At 44.5% G+C, this 17,313-nt stretch overlaps 1 protein-coding gene across 1 annotated transcript in view; it reads left to right on the plus strand.

Moving 5' to 3' along the window:
• Positions 1-17,313, plus strand: part of PRKCH (protein kinase C eta) — a 118,860-nt gene that overhangs the window by 25,281 nt on the left and 76,266 nt on the right. The window contains exon 2 of the mRNA XM_017807686.1: positions 2,133-2,196. Within this exon, the coding sequence (XP_017663175.1) occupies positions 2,133-2,196 (64 nt within the window). The remainder of the gene's footprint in view (positions 1-2,132; positions 2,197-17,313) is intronic.

Raw genomic sequence — 17,313 nt, forward strand, 5'->3', positions numbered from 1 at the left:
TATGACATGAGCACAGCTGCTTAACTGGTGTAGGGGATTTGACTGGTCTTTAATCTTGGAGTCTGGAGGGGAGATAAATTGTTCTATAACTCATAAATCTCCTGCTATTACTTTCAGCATTATTTTGTTTCTGTTTTGTAAGACTGTGCTGCGGGCAGAGGACTATGCTGTGCTAGGGGCAGAGGAATCCCATTTGCAGTGATGGAGAACAAAGGTGTGCCACAGAGTTTGGGACTGGTTTTTGTCTCTGCCCTGTGTCGAAGGTGGATGATGCTTTTGTTGCATCTCCTGGTCTCAGCCCAGCTGCTTGAGTCTTGACAAGCCTTTGCTTTTAAGACTAAACAAGGAGTGCAAGATTTGCTCTCATCCCACCAGAGACCATGTCTGTCAGAAGAAGGGAGGAAGGATCCTCTTTGTGAGTGTAAAAGCAGGAGTCTGACGTATCATGTACAGATACTGGCAGGAAAATGCTAAGCACTGAAGAATGATTTTGGAAACCTAAGTAAGTAAAAGATTTTCCCATGAAATCTGAATTTTTGATATCCCATAAATCAGTTTGGGTGATGGCATGTTATAGATATTATGTATTTTTGAAAGAACTATTTATTTACAAAGCTGTGCATCTCTCCAGTGAACTCAAATTTAGACATAAATGATGCCTGATATTACTGGAGTTGAAATTTATTTAGGGAAATGTCTTCAGTATTAATGGAGACAGAGGGCTGTTCAAACACAGCTTCCTAAAGCCAATCTAATATGCAGCACAAACAAGCATGAAAATTAATATTGAGTCGAAGCTAAATATTGACTTTAAATTTTCCCTGAGAGAGTGATTTTCATGGGTTTTTTTTTAGTGGAAAATATAGTGCCCATAAAATCAACTTTTTGATAGGATTTTCTCAAGCAGTTCTAGCTTCCCTGTTTTGTGTTCCATGAGTTAACAGTGGAGAGGAATCAAAGGGTTGACAGGATACATTGTGTGTTACCCCTGAAAAAGGAGGGAGCCTGGGCACATCATTCCTTCTTGCAGGACTGGGAAATATTTTTCTACTCTGCAGTGTGCTCACCAAGGTGCATTAAATTCCGGGCACTTCTGTGGTGAAACTTGGTGCTGCCAATGTGAATTTGCTTCTTTTTCTGCCAGACTAAGGAAAGGTGCTTGTACAAGAACAAGAGAGGGTTTGGATAATGATGTTTATTTATTTCCCCAGAGAGCTCTATTTTCAGAATTCCTGCTCAGCACAGGTTATCGATACCCACGAGGTGCGAAACTCCTCTTTGCCGATTTTAAACTTGCAATTTGTGGAGGATGTCGGGGAGTGCCTTGTCCTTGTTTTGTTTGGTTTTGGTTTTTAAGTGAGATTTCTGTGTGACAGCCTGACTCAAACTTCAGGAATCCTTAGCTGTGACTTTATCTGGTGAATAAAAAAAATACAAAAGCAAGACTTGTATTAAAAATATATCTCAAAATGAAAAATCTACTCACTAAAAAATAAGTACTTTCTTTCAAGGACAGGTTGACTGACACTGGGATTGAATCTCTGATCCCTAAAATTATGTTCTGTATCTCTATCTAATTTAGATTAAATAACAAGAAGTCCTTAGGTAACAGCACTAACAGTTTTCTATTTCCTATGGTTTAAGGCCAAAAGGTGATTTATGTAAGAAATCAGCGTTTTACCTCAGCACTGATGATATTTTGAGAGACCGAAACAATTTCACTGGGATAATATATAATAGGGAGGAAATAACCATATAATTCTCAAAACAGATATGCATTGATCTTTTCAGAGAATTGTGTGCATTCAGTGTTAGTCCTGCTTCATGTATCTGACAAATTGGGATACAGTTAACTATATTTTATTTTTTTTTAAATCTCTGTTTCCTCTAATAAGGCTGGGATTGTGCAGCACTTCTAGGAAAAAGAAGTAATCAAATTTGCTGGTTTTTTTATGGGGCTGGACAATTTGGGCCATGGATGCTTTTTTTTTTTTTTTTTAATTAAGGGCATGCATGAGAATATATGCAGATTTAAATATTATCAAATGTTGGCAAGATTAGTCATCCAAAATCCTGAAAAGGATTTTTGCCTTAAAGAAACCAATCTTCTAACGTTGTCTTTACTTTTTCAGGTGGATTTGGAGCCAGAAGGCAAAGTGTTTGTTGTCATAACTCTTACAGGAAGCTTCACGGAAGGTAAGGGAATTATTTTGGCTTCTTTCCATTAAGAGCTGGACTCTGGTGTATATTCCTGCCATCAGTTACCAGGCAGTACATAAGGGAATGGCATTCTTTACCAGGCACGTGCTGTGGTGTGCTGGAGATTTCTGGAGCAGTGGGAGAAATCTGGAAGGGGCTGTTGGTAACAACTCGTGCTGTTTGTGCCCTCTGCCCTGATCTTGGACCTGGGGAGCTGGTTCGTGCTTGATCTGGTTTATTTACCTGAAGTTGTCCTTCAAACAGATTGTTTTTGTCACTCCTACTTTTCACCTGGGTGCCTCTTGAAGGGCAAGCTAAGGAGAAACAGCATGTTTAAAATGGAACATGTTTAAAACATCTGGATGATTTTTATTCCATAATGGTTCCCATCTATTTCACGAGCATTTCTGTCTCCTGGGTTCACTTTGCACAGGAAACTTAGAAGTTTTTAGTGTGACAACTGCTCTGAAAAAGTATCTGGGCAGCTTTTTTTTCTGTAACTGTATTTTAGAGTGTGATATTTTTGATTTCCCTGTTGTTTATTGTGATACTAATTACGAGCATGGATGTGAGCTCTGCTGCAGCAACCCAGGAAACCTGGGATGGGGCACAAAAAAAGCTTATTTTCTTCAAACCATGGTTCTTGTTTTAGCTGCAGCCTCAAACTGCATTTGTTGGGGGGTGTTTTCTGTACAGAAACCAGGAATTGAGGCAGGATCTGCTGTTACCTGCAGGATGGGGGAGATGGATTTTTAATGTTCTCTCTGGTTCTGCCCCAGAAACTGATTGCTTGGCATGAAGGCTGTGCTGGGGGCGGCTTCAGGAGTCCTGGGGGAGCTCTGCTCTCCTGCCTTGCATCTCCCATGGGTCCCACCTCATGCTAGTGCCCAGGCTTGTCACTGCCCCTGCTTTTGTGCTTCAAATGCAGGTTTCAATAAGAGCTTGTGCTTTACTTGGGTGCTTTTGGGGAGTGTGTGCAGCTGGGGCTGCTCTTACTCCCGGGGATGACTGACCGGGTGTAACTCCTCTTGTAGAAGGTATGTTAGGAGGGAGATAGGAATAGAAAGCCTGGCTTCAATTCCTAAAGAAATATATAGTCTTGGAGTGATGGAAAAGATGAGGAATATGACATTCTGGCACTGCAGTCAGGCAGAGAGGACCAGAAATCCCTTTTCCAGTAAAGTTCACTTACCAGGTAAAGCTGGGCAGGTTACGTAGCAACACTACAACTTTTAGCTCTCTATCTGCTGAGTAGGAATCCATGTTTTTCTCTGCCTAGGTGTCAGCTTTGTGGCCTGGGAACTGCTCTTGTGTTTATCCACATGTAAAATGTTAACAGAGCGTTTACCTTTCCTACCCTTCCCTACAACTGTGCTTTGACAGGGAGACATGAAGATTACTTTTTCAAGTAGCTTCAAGCTTTCAAGTACTTTTGCAAGAAGGTTTCTGTTTGTAACCAGAGAAGAGGATGAGTCCAAAGCTGTGCTAGGGAGGCCTGGAGGACTTTTTTGAAGATCCAGAGGCCATGGCTCTTAGGGGTGAAAAGGACACTGGAAATTGGCTGTAATTGCCTATTGCAGAACTGATGATGGAAGGAGGGGAGAAACAGGGGGCTTTTAGTGGCCTGCATCCCGGTTTGTATCCACATGCAAGAGTGTCATGCTTGGCCATTTTAAGCAGGTTTGAGCAGGGATGGTGGGCTTGAGCATTAATCCAGAGTGTGCTTCAAATCTGTGCTGGTGGCTGAGCTGAGAGATGGAGAACTCAGATATTTCTACAGCTACTGCTTTCCGAGGGAAATGGGAAATGTTGGAAATTATTTGCTTCTCTTTTCTGTGTTGTTATTGAGGATGTATAGACTTAACAGAACAGGAAGATCGAAGATGGTCCTTTTTTTTTGTTGTTGTTGACTGGTAGTTCCCATGTATGGTCACATTTAGAGTTTCCAAGAATAGACATAATGCAGGGTAAGCCTGATTGCAGATACTGACTTTTCCCAGTCATTGGATAAAGGAGGCATCCACAAGGAAGGGCTTTCCTTCTAATGAGCAGTGAGGTCTTGTTTATAACATCATATTTTATTCTTTTTTTTCTCTCTCTTTTGCTGAAAATGTGGAGGCTCAGAACTGTATTTGAAATTTGAAGTTTTATGAAAAGAAGACCAAGAATAGATCAGAACCTGAAAGTACAAAAAGTGGCTTCCCACTTGTTCCCCTGACCTGGAAGGCAGCCACTATCACATCCTCCCTGCTCGTTATGGCTAATGTGGCAGAGACCTCCTGAAGGCTTTCTGTGTCTGTGGGCACACAGAGAACCCAATGATCAGTGTACATTAGATCCCACCAGTGTAACATGTGGATTTTCAAGCAATATGATATTTAGGACATTTAATCATTTTCCTGTAACTTTGATGGTTAAGAGTGTGTCTCTGGTGTGTTTTCTGCTCTGGAAAGGATTAAGCAATGGTGACGCAGTGCTACAAAAAGCCGCCAGACTTTAGCAGGAGCAGCGTGGCAGTGTCCACAGACAGACTCTTCAAGCCACCCACGTGGGGTTTTTTTGCAGCTCTTGCCTCCTGGCTTTCAGGAGGCAGCAGGATAACGTAATGGAGTCAGTCTGAACTGTGAGAGCTCCACTGAGCAAAGGTGGAGCATCAGTGCCTGCTGCTGGTCCTCACACACCTCATTCATCTCAGAGAGGTTTTATGCCAAACTGGTTGTTTTGTTTATGGAAATAGCCAAATTCATAGGGGCTCAGATGACATTGTCTAAATTGAGCAAAGCAAAAGTCCAAAAAGTGGGTAAAGAGAGAGGGGATAAAAAAGAAAAAAAGCAACCCTCTCCAAAAAAAAACCCAAATAAAAAAAGACTTGGATCTTAGGTCCACCTGACACTGTATTATTTTGTTGTCTGAGCAAGCTTACCCAAAACAGACAGTCCAGGTGTTGGTTGCTTGGACTTTCTTTACGTTCAGGAATGGTGGGGTTTTTCTGTTTGATCAAAAGTTCTTCTGACCAAAATCTAAATTTGGTTCTGTTCACCTACAGCAGGGATGGGGGAGAAGGGTGTCACTCCTGTGAGGGGTGCAGTGTGTCCGACAGAAGCATTCGTGTGCTGTCAGAATAAAGGCATTATAGAAAACATACAGCTGGAAAGGTTAATTCTTTATAGGTTCCCATATGGCTCTTCTGTCCATCAGTGTTATCACCCTGCTGTGTTGAGGCAGGGAAATCTTCCCATTTTACATGTTAAAAATACATGTAGCTTTTCAGGAAGAGAAAGGAACAGAGCAATAGGAAGTGAGGGAGACCTAGTGAAATTACCCCTGCCTATCTTTATTTTCTCTGCTGGATGTATTTGTTGCTGTGCTAAGCTGTACCTGATTATATTAACTCCCCTCATTCAGCTGACATTTCCTGTGTAAAGCAACCAGTGCAAAATTAAAATGAAAATCTCCTTACCTTGGGAGGAGATTACCTCTCACAGAAATCACAGAATATTCTGGGTTGGAAGGGACCCACAAGGATCATCAAAGTCCAGCTCCTGAACTCTCCAAGCGTGCCCCATCTCTGCTGTCTGTGCTGGGTCTTGGTGGCACCTGTCTGGGGTGAAGAGAAGCACACTCTTGCCCAGCCATCTCCCTCACTAACCCAAGAGCTGTTTCAGTCTGTTTCACAGAGAAGGTGAGGACTAACCTTCTGCCTGCCAGTCTTCAGGCATTGCTTAGGGATTGATTTCCCTCCCCTCCTCAAATGAATTTATTTACTCTTTTCTGGGTTTTATTTATTTCACCCTGCCTGATAATAGGATTTTTTTTCAAGTCATCAAAAATGATTTATTTTAAAATTTCCTTATTCTTTTTACTCTGGATATAAATATGATTTTTTTTCCCCAAGGGTGTCTTTAGCATTTCTTACCTCCCTGTTGTGACATCTCGGTTCCCTATGCTCTGTGTCTCTGTTTGCATCTCCTTGTCCCTGCTCTCTTAAAAATAATTCACCAGGCCTCCTTTAAAAAAAAAAATCTGCTTTATTTCTCTCTAAAACATATAGTGCTGTATAAGGTGTAGAGTTCCCTAATGTTTTTCCTCTTCTCCTAACGTTGGTCATAACCATTTCCGGGCAGACAGCTTCCAAGTAGGGTGATCTTCCTCATCACTCCAGGGAGCACCTGGGAGCATCCTGGCAGGAAGACACACTGACTGGGGGCCTTTATGGTTCTCCAGCACCTCTGTGCTCTCCCAGGTGTCATCGAGGTTCCCTTGGCTCTGGCTGAAGGTTGTGTCTCTGGGAGGAGACTCCAGGGCTTGTGTTGCTTACAGGAAGTGGCTGATGCTGCTGAAGTGCCCCAACAGGTGACATGAATTTAGATCCTCTCTCCACTGCTTGTCGATTTTTTTGCCACTGAATACTGGTTTGAGCTGTGAAAAGGCAAATCATGCATTACATTCTTCTTGATCAGGAGGTGATTGACCCGAAATAAAAAGCCTTGCAGTGCCTGGGTGAACTGCTGCTGTTGGTGGTGCTTCTGGACACCTGTGAGAGGTTGGTAGAGATACTCAAGAGCAGGTGATGGTGTGCGGGTGTTCAGCTGCAGCAAGGTCAGACTTGGACACTGAGAGGCCCCAGGTGTGTGCCTGAAGGATGGTATGAACCCCTCTCCTTGCAACACTGGGAACACCAAGTCCCCTTGCAGCTTTACCTGCAAGGTGTGTTGCTGTGCCCTCAGTTTGCCGCCTCTCTTGCTATTTGCTCTATTTAATTTTGAGCAGAGCTAATTAAATTAATACAAATTAAGTGTTTGACTGAACTGATGAATGAGGCAAGCCCTGTAGAAAATAAAGTGCTTCTATTTTAGTGCTTTGAACTCTTGCAATTTGCCTTTTTTTAGCTTTTTTTTTTTTTTACGTTGTCACTCAACGTGATAATTCTGCTGGAAATTCACTTTTAATTTCATCATTGTTAGATAAGTAATGGTTGTTTCTTTTCTTTCAGTGTCAGGAAAGACAAAGACAAATTTGAGTTCTGGGCAAGAAATAGAACAACGAGAATATTGAAAAGCCAAGTGACTTGGTAGAGCAGATATAGTATGCATTATTAAATAGTTAATGTTGGTAGGGTTTGCGGCAGCAAGGAATCATAGAATCATGGGCTTGGGTTGAAAGGAACCTTAAAGATCATCCAGTTCCAACCTCTCAAAGGGGGAAGCTTAAAACTGCTTACCTACAGGTAACTTAAGAGGCAGGTTCAGGAAGCCTGAACCTGCCTCTAGACCAGGAAATGCTTCTTTATTTTGCAACTGGCACATCATATGTTTGGGATACTTTGTTCTCAAACACAAATACTTGGTCTTTTGCTGTCATTTTTCTTGGAATACATTTTGCTAACACTGAGTGGGTTTTATTTTAAGAAATAACATTTCCTCAGATGGGTACCAGTAAAAATCTGCAGCCTTAAGGTCTGAAGTGGTGTATAGGTGTTGTGCTAACAAGATCTTTGCACTATAATGTAGCTCCTCAGCCCCATAACACTTCTATTGCCAGATATGTTATCAGGTTCTTGCACAAGAGGGAGAAAAAAAGATTTTGCCAGTTCTCTATTAACTGCAATAATGACTGTTTTCAGCCTGGGTTTTTTCTAGTTAAGGGAATAATTATTGGAAACCAGGAACTAGGAATGAAAAATGTCCTGTTCTCAGCCCCTGGCTTGTTGGGCCATTGTTCTTAAAACTCAAGCAGAGTTTTAAGACATGCAGTAGACACCGTCTAGAGAACCTCCTGATCTATATAGGCAGTATCAGTACAGAATAGGATAGAGAAAGCTTTTGCTATCTTTGGTTCCCAGTCTGAGAGCATGGAAGTCTTTAATGTCTAACCCAAAGTCTTACGTGGCAGAGAGCAGCAGGAGACATGTTGTTCTATACCCTTGCATTTTTTTTCCAATGCCTGCACTTTTTCAAGTGCTTTACACTTGTCCCATGTGTGCGTACTGCAGGCAAGGGATTTCCAGATGCACTCCATGTTGTTTCAACTCTTCATTTCCACGTGGAAGTAGGTCAGAACAATGTCAGTGTCTCCATGGGGGAGAAAACATACCCTAAATGTACCCTGGAGAAGACTGAGCCCTTGCAGAGACCAGGAATGTTATCAACAGATGCTGTGCATCTCTGTGTGGCAGGCAGGTGAACTTCAGTGGATCCCCAGCCTTGATGGAAGATCAGTCAGGTTAAAAAGTAAAAGGTATCCAGAGGCTGATCTTGAAGTCCTGAGCAGGCATTGCTCTCCTGGAGGTCACACTCTGCAAACCTGCACCCCAACAGAGGTGTATCAGCTAAGCCAACGGGAGCAAGAGCAGCTCTTTGTCCTGAAGCCTCCATGAGCTTTTTTTCTTTTTCAAAGAGAATCCTTCAAAATGTACATATTGCATTTCACATGTAAATACTGCAGAGAGAACCCAAGTGTTTTTGAACCCTGACACTCTGATATCTCACATATGCCTCTCCTCCATTAAAAAAAACCAAATATGGCAAGTATGGTAAATTCTGAATTTTCACAGGAAAAATTATTCCAATAGGAAAGCAAACAAAACTGTTTATTCCTGATTGCTGGAAGATCCAGGCCCTGGGAAATGAAGTGGTTTGCTTGGTGTTTATGGAGAGGCTCTAACACAGAGCCGAGAGGTGAACAGCACCCCAGCCTGCTGCATATCCACAAGACTACCTTTACTTCTTGGAAAACAGTCCATTTGAGCACCACAGCTATTGCAGTATGTCTAATGCTGAGAGGGTTTTGTCGGTAATTCATGACTTGCCGGGATCTACCAACTGCTTAGATATCCAGGCACTGCAAAAATGCAGCAAGCAGCGATATCAGGGTTAACTTCACTTCCTCAGTGGGCTGTGTTTTGTCTGGGCTCTGAAACCTAGAGATAAATATGCAAGCTTGCAATCTGCCCTGGGATTTCAGTGTTCCTGGCTGTAATGAGGAACAGAGATTTTTTGCTTTATTTAAGTGTGATTCCCGGAAGAGGTGACTGGAGTTCCCAGAGGAGCTTAAATCTATCTCCTTGGCCTTGGAGGGCAGGGCTGTGCTGGAGCCGGTGTTTGTGCTGCAGTGGAGCAGGATGGTGAATGTGGGGTGGAAGGAGACAAACATGAAGCTATGGGAGGTCAGTGCTGTGTGATCCTGTGGCCAGGGATGTTGGCAGCAGCCCTGATTGCTGCACCCTGTGCTGGGGGATGCTGTTTCATGGCCATCTCTCTCTGGACCCGTTGTGGTCAAGGGCATCTGGATGATGCTCTGGACTGGGACAAAGGGAGTTGTTCCATACACTAGCACACCTCATGGCTGTGCCTAAATTTCCCCAGACCACAGTTTGTGAGGTACCTGACTGATGAAACAGGTAAATGGCTGTCCAAAAACTCCAGTAGTTTACCTAGGGTCACTCTGTAAATCTGTACCAGAAACTGGAAAAAAATACCAACAAACCCACACTGGTTTATATATATATATATATATATATATATATGTATATATAACATCACCATCTATCAAATTAGGCTGTATGCCATTTAATATCCAAGTCTGTCAACTCTGGCTGCTAGAGAAGACTCCTAATTTAGGTGGCACCACCACAGTCAAGGATCTTCCTTGTGTCTGGGTGTCTGGCAGCCCAGTCTGTCCAGTGTCCATAAGTCCCTGTCACCTGGAGGTAACAAAATGCTGTTGTGTCGCAGTATTTAATTCCCTCGATTTACCTGGAAGCTATTCAGGCATTGTTAGTGCTTGTGGGGAGACCCAAGCTTCCCTCTGGCTCTGCAGACACGAGGAGGACCAGCAGCATCAGTCTGCTGTGTGTTGGGGATGTTGTGTCAGTTGAGTCCTGCACCTCACTGGAGGTGGGCAAGATCTCTCAAACAGCCAAGCAGAACAGGGCCTTCAGCCTTAGGCGAGCTGGCACGGAGCTGTAGGAAGCAGAATTCATCTTCTAGTGGTGCTTTCAGAGGCAAATATTTGCACTTGCAATTTATACACCCCTGTTTCAGGTTGTTCCTGAGTATGCCCAGCATAAAATAATGAGTTTCCTGCTCTTCAGTGCCAGATGTTTTTGTTTCCTGGAGTGGTTCAGCAGCAATGATTCTGTTGTTTTCCAGAATGAGATGCTGAGTTAAAATAGAGCTTTGAGCAAAGAGATCCTGATGTTGTTTTGCCAGGGTGACCTCAAGCTTGGCAGAGGCGAGAGTGGGAAGCTCCTGCCATCCCCGTCTACCTTTGGGAAAAATCTGCTCTTTCCTGATCTGGGAAAAACTGCATGACATCAGCGTGGCTTTGAGTGCTGTGGACACCCCCTGCACTCAGCAGGTTCCCACCTCACTGACTGCTCCTGCTGGCCATGCCAACACTGCTGGTTTATGGGAATGAGGCAGTTTCATAATTGAGGGTAAATCTGTCTGTCTGAAAAGGATGCTCTTGGGTGTCCCTTGGGCTGCCTTGAGTGGGGCCAGTTCTGCACCAGCTGGCTGGACTGGGAAACTGAGCAAAGCTGGAGCAGGGCTGTGGGTTAGTTTGGGGCCAGATCTGTCTTTTGATTGAGCTCAGCACTGGCCCAGGGTGCTGTGATGAGGCAGGAGGGGGAGCCCCAGCGGTGGGGCAGAGGAGGGAGGAAGGCAAGAGGTCTGGTTGAGAGGGTGTTGTGCTCTGCATGCCCCGTTTGCTGGGACATGGGGCAAGAACAGTGAATGGTGGAAACACTGAGAAAAGTTGATTGGAGAAGAAATAGAGACAAAAGATGTGGGAAGAAGGCCAGAGAAAAGGAATATTAGGAGAGACAGAAGGACGTAGGAGACTGGTCTGGGGAGTGGTGATGGGTGGGTATGGACAGGAATTGTCAGGAAGAAGCAGCTTAAAGAAACTCAAAAAGTTTAAGAAGGTGAGAGGAGGAAAATACAGACAGATTGTAGAGGAGCTGTGGGGGACAAGGAAAGGCTGCTGCAGCAGCAGCATAGCTGTGACAATCAAAGCCTGTTTCTTGCTAGAATCTGAAACAGTTTCTAATCCCAGAATCTCAGCTCTTTTCTGCCGTCTAGCTGTCAGACTTGTTGAGCAAGTGTGTCTGTCTGTCACTGTACTGGCACAGCAGCACACAGTCCTTTCCTAGGAAGTGTGTGTTCCCTGTTGTTGCTCTCCTCTCTCCCTGAAGCTGTGTGTGAGACCACAGCCATGCTGGGACTGTGGAGGCTGCTCCAGTTCCAGCAGATGAATTTGCTTCCAATGATAGTTTTCTTTGTTTGTAAAATGCAGGTAGTTGCCTTAAAACCAGAAACCTTTTCATTTGAAGAATTTTTACTAGAAAATGAAACTCTCAGAAGTCAGAGAATTCTGAATTTTTGTGTCTAAAATCTATCCTTCCTATATGTTCACAATACAGTCTTGCAGATCATACTTGCAGGTCAGCAAGGACAAAGGCAGAAAGATGTTTCTTCTCCAGCCTTCTCAGATCAGAGTACTGAGGTGGTGGGTGAGGAATCTGGGGTCTCAGTCTGGTCCTACACACGTTTTTACCTGCATTGTCTCTCTTCTGCATTTCACTTGTGAATGAGAGGTAGAGTGGGAAGAACAAGTCATTCGGGGAAAGACTCCATTGTTGCATCTCAGAGGCCTGATGATAACTTGCACATGAAGGCCACTGCACTTCTTGGCCATAGAGGCACCCTCTGTCCTATGTCTTGGGACAGATCTGCCTGGAAAATGTGTGGAAGGGTGTGCTGGAAGGAAGGCAGGGTGCTGTATGGAGTGAGAAAAGCTTAAATCTGTGTAAGGGCTGTCGTGACCATCAAACTGCAGGCTGGCTGTCATCTACTGTCATTTGAACTTAAATTCCCTCCCTGTGTGTTCCTTTCCCACTGAGGTACTGAGAAGAAAGATGAGAAGAGGTGAAGGCTTTAGATGTCTCTCACAAGCTGTTGGAGAAAGTGACTGTCTTCCTGCTCACCCACCTCTGCTTGTTTGTTAATTGAGAGGAGTGAGATGGGAGAGCTGGTGGGGAGGCAGGGTATGTACTTATTGCTACTGCTCTTACACCCAGTGGAAAGGGCCACCCATTTGTGAGAATGAAAGTGGCTGGTGGCACTGGTGGCCATTATGGAGCTGTTGAAATTGGTGGGTCCTTCCCTTTCTCAACATATTCAGAGCAACAGAGCTGGTGAAGGGTCTGGAGCACAAGTCTGATGAGGATTGGTTGAGGGAGCTGGGGGTGTTTAGTCTGCAGTAAAAGAGTCTCAGGGGTAGCTTATCACTCTCTACAACTGCCTGAAAAGAGGGTGTAGCAAAGTGAGGGTCTGTCTATTCTCCCAGGCAACCAGTGACAGGATGAGAGGAAATGGCCTCAAGCTGTGCCAGGGGAGCTTCAGGTTGCATATCAGGAAGAATTTCTTCACTGAAAGGGTGATTAACGTTGGAACAGGCTACCCAGAGAGGTGGGGAGTTACTATCCCTGGAAGTGTTCAAAAAATGACTGGACATGTCTCTTAGTGCCATTTGTTTGAATTCAGGATATCTGCTTTTGAAATCCCAGAAACACATCTCAGACATGGAGAAGTATGTATTGCAGGGTGAAAACCCTGTTGGGGAGGAGATGGGGAAGGGGGATAGATCAGGTCTGGCTGTGGTAGCTGCTGGGAAGCTGTTGAGGACAGCTGTGTTTCCTGAACATGCAGCTCCCCTGGCCTTGAGCCCTTGGGAAATCCGTCTGGGAAGTCATAATAATCCGCTGGCACTAGGAGGGGTGCAGTGTGTGTGCCAGAGCAGTCGAGGTCTGTGCCATCTGCAGAAGTGTTCTAGGAGGGACTGTGCAGTGAAGCCAAGTGCGATCGCCAGCCCGAGCACTCGAGCACTGAGTATTTCCTTGCTGCATTGCCAAGGTGGGGACTGTGTTGATGAGAAGAGGTGCTGCCTTTTGGCAGGTCTCTTCCTGGTAGCAATAAGCTTGGGATACAAGAGGCTGAATTTATTTCTTTTGACAGATGCTTTGCTGCGGCAGTGTCTTACTCAGCCCATGGTGTGTGGGAATCTGCGTGGGAGAGCGACATGGTAAACAACCTGCTTTTTAAGGCTGTTGCAATTAGAGAACTCGTTAGCAAGCTGCCACATGGAAATCTCAAAAGTACCCTGGATCAGCTGTGTAATCAGAGCTGAGTATGCAGCTGGACCACTTGGGCTGGGTCTGTGCAGCTGTGGGGTGACCAGTCCACCAGGAGAATCCTGGTGTTGCAGGGTGGTGATTCAGGTGTTGGTCATCCTCCCTGGTGAGCCCGAGGCCAAGTGCACCTCCAGGGGCTGGGGAAAAGCTGAGACATCACACGGCAGCAGTCGGAGGCCCTGACAGGGGAAAAAATGGGAGTGTTTAACTTATTCTAGTTAATTAGCTCTCCCAGTTAATTTATTCCTGACGATTCCAGTTGTGCTTTGGGTTACAGTTTGCCTTGTCATGGAGAGGTGCAGTGCCCCTTGAGAGGAAGGTATGAGGTTTCATCCTTGGGGTGGCTGTGTCGAGGAACGTGGTTGCTGTTTGTGGAAATGCTGCAAAACTTTGGGTGCCTCTGGGCGCAAGCTGCTCGATACTCCCATTTCAACTTGCCTTCTGTTCATCCTGGTTTCTTTGTGTGTTTTGTCTCGTGTTGCATAAAGAGTATTTTCCTGCTCCTCCTTTCTTTGAGACAGATGTTAAGCCCGTGTCTCTAGAAAATTGCAGTGCCCAAACAAAAAGGTGGGAATTTTAAGGGGATTTAGATGAGTGTAAGACCTTGAGTGGAGACTCTTGTTTTACTACCAAAGTGGCCAGCTTTAATTCAAAAGCCCAAAAGAAGGATGTCCCCAGAGCATCCACTTAAAAATAGCTTTCAAGTGCACCTGGTTAAAAATAGGTTTAACCTGGATCTCGTGCTTCCCTGTGTGGGCAGGGCCTCCTAATAGCGTGTTGTGATACCTACGAGGGAACCACCTACGAGCATGTGAGTTGCTGATGGTTGCAACAGGCCAGAGCCCCGAGGCACTGGGAGCAGGGAAGGGTTCAGGATCTCCCTGCTCTTTGCCCATGCTGACAGTTCTGCTTTTCTCAAGGATTTTGCACAAGTGATGGGAGCTTTGACTTATAAATGCTGTCACATTCTGTTGCTGCTACTTCTGTCAGCATAGTTTGAAATCTTCTAAATCTTATGGCATGGAGGGTTTCTGGTGCATGAATTAATCATGGAAAAGATCAAAGTTGCTTTGTTAGTTTTTCTGTTTTTAATGAATAATATATTTAAATGGTTTCCTTCCCTGGTAAATCACATCTCAACATTTTTATCTTGAGTGTAATAGGTAGGAAGGACTAACAGGAGGTTTTACAATGGAAATTTGCTTGCCTAAGCACAAGGAAATAACAATGATTATGATTGTAAGGAGAGGAGAGGAGGGAGAGGAATGGGTTTGTTAAGGCTCTAATGAGCAATGCAGTAAGAAGTATAAGGTACTAGTATTATTTGCACATCTTAAGGTAAGGAGGAGAATTGTACCTATCTTATGATGAAATTGAGACTGCCTTTAGCTGAGGAAGGGAGATGATTATTGCTGCCTGTTTCTCACTGTTTGTGCATGTCAACTTAAAATTTGAATCATAGGGCTTTTCTGTGGGGTTTGGGGATTTTTTTTGGTGTTTGGTTGTTTTTGGTGTTGGCGTTTTGGTTGGTTTTTTTTTTTTTGTTCTTACCTAGGTCAATGTGACAGGAGTGGGTTATGGAGTAGTTGAAATATGAGTAGTTCTGAGATGGTAGGGAGGGGACTCCATTGTGAGAGGGGAACAGTAGGGTGGGGGTGACTTTTAGACTCTGTTTTTGCTGGAAAACCATGTTCAGCTACAGTCAGAGGGAAGCAGCTGTCTGTTATCTCACTGGATATGACTGGACTAATTTACCTTGCATGGGTATCATGTGTCTCCTGCTTGGTATGGGACAGATATGAGATGGCTTTCCAGTCACAGTGCCAGTGCAGGGCTCTGATGGGCTCAGTTCAGTGCTCAGGTTTCTCCTGTCTCCCTCAAATCCCTCTTCTACTTTTTAAATAAAATCCTTCTCTTCTGGAATATCCTCTCTGTGCAAGCTGAGACAGTTCTCTGCCATTGTCACCCCAGCCTGGTCTCTCTGGCAAACAGAAGTGTCCCAAGGTTGCCATCTCCAAATGAATGCAGAAACTTGCAGAGATGGAATGGTAAAATGGAGCTCAGGTAAAACCTTCCTTGCTCTTGACAGAGAGACAAGCACAGGGTGACAAATGGGGCTGTCCCCTTCCTTCTGTCAGTGTGGTGTGCCTGTACAGAGAAGGAAGAGGGAAGTGCAGGGAAGTGGCTGTTGCCTTCATGCACACCCTCCTTGTCATCCAGCAGCATTTATGCAGCCTGTGGCCTGCAAATGGGGCTGGCATGCAGTGGTCTCTGAGAACCTGGGGCATGGGGTTGCTCATGTCTGCTGAAATCTTTTGTTATCCTCTCTATCCCATTTGCTCAGTTCCTGGTTACTCAGTACAGAAATGAATGGAAAGGCTTTTCCATTCATATTTTTCAGCCTTGTGCAATACCCTGCAGTGCCTTGTTCAGAGCTGTCAACATCCACAAGCAGACGTCTAAAACCAATTTTTCCCAGAAAAAGACCTGTAAAACCAGATGTGCAAAATAGTATTTTGTTTTGAGCTGCTCTGTGCACATCTGAAAACCTGTGTGGCAATTGTGATTAAAAGTCAGTACAGGATAACCTGTATGGTATTCATAACTGGTTGGTAGACTCGAAGTGGCAGCAGAATACTTGTTTTCAGTTTCTCAAGCTGCCTTCTTCATGCTCTCTCATGTTCTCTCAGAACTCTTGCAAACAGATGAAAAGCTCTTTCAGGCCCAGCACTGGGCTCTACCCTCTGCTTTGCAGCCCTCTCCCCTCCTGCATATGTGGATGGCTCCCAGCAGCCACATACTGGTCACTCCAGCTCTGCAGTGCTGGAACTTCTCTACCCAAGTGCAAAAGACTGAAGAAAACCGAAAAAGTGCTGAACCCCAGTCCCATGGTGGTGAGGAGAAGGTTAGGTTGGCAGTGATGGATGGAGCAGAGCTGTACCTGGTAAGCCTGGGAAACACAGAGTCATGTCCTGTCAGCTTCTCTGTCTCACCTACTGGTGCCACCAGAGCTTTGGCATCATTGTGTAATTCTAGACATAAGCCTATAATGGGATTTTGCAGCAATAGCTGAGCACTGTCATGCTCATCAGTATTGTTGTGTGAAATTCATTGGTCCTGTTCTCGCTGCTGCTGCCACACTGAAACATCATCCTTCAGCCTCAGTCCTCAAAATGCTGCTAACTACTTAGAGCTGAATTCATGTCCTAGATCTGGCAAGAAAACAAGGAAGATGAATCTGCCTTACTTCAGCACTTGGATGAGAAACAGAAACCTTGCCTCCAGTGCACAGTTCTCTGTGATCCAGTGCAGGGATGATTACATGTTTGCTTTTCCAAGACTGATGATAAGGCTGTTTCATACTCATGAGTGGGAAAGCTCTAATTTTTTGGTTTCAGAACATCGTTGTTCCTTCTTACTCTTTCAGACAGTATTTACAGGTATTTAAAAGATTTCAGACAGTATTTAAAAGATGAACTTCCCATTACTGTGGCTTTTCTGTGAAGTCCTTGAAGACAACATAGTGCTGCCTGCACTAGCTGTCGCTTTCTCTGGTCTTCATATAAAACTTTATCCAGTTTCAGAGGGCAAAATGGCATCTGGATCAAACATAAATCCCAGTCTGTGTTTGATGTGCCACATGTTTGATTTGCAAGGAGCCTCTCCTGGGGTTGGAACCGATATGGTTTTGTGCACAGACTGGCAAAAGCAGCAGAAGGAAAAGAACTCTGACAGATGTGAAGTAGGAGAGAGAAACCCTCTGTGGTTAACTCTTTGTGGATGTGGCTGTTTCCCACTGGCTGATCCAAGTTACTTTTGAGGGAAATTGAAGAAAAACCTTGGTAATGGGATAGGCAAGGCTTTACTCTGCAGCACTAATACTAAGGGGAGCAGAATAGTCAGCAATGGAAATACCATTT

This window comes from Lepidothrix coronata, unplaced genomic scaffold, assembly GCF_001604755.1.
Source record: "Lepidothrix coronata isolate B3197 unplaced genomic scaffold, Lepidothrix_coronata-1.0 Scaffold19, whole genome shotgun sequence".
In the NCBI taxonomy this organism is placed as follows: Eukaryota; Metazoa; Chordata; class Aves; order Passeriformes; family Pipridae; genus Lepidothrix; species Lepidothrix coronata.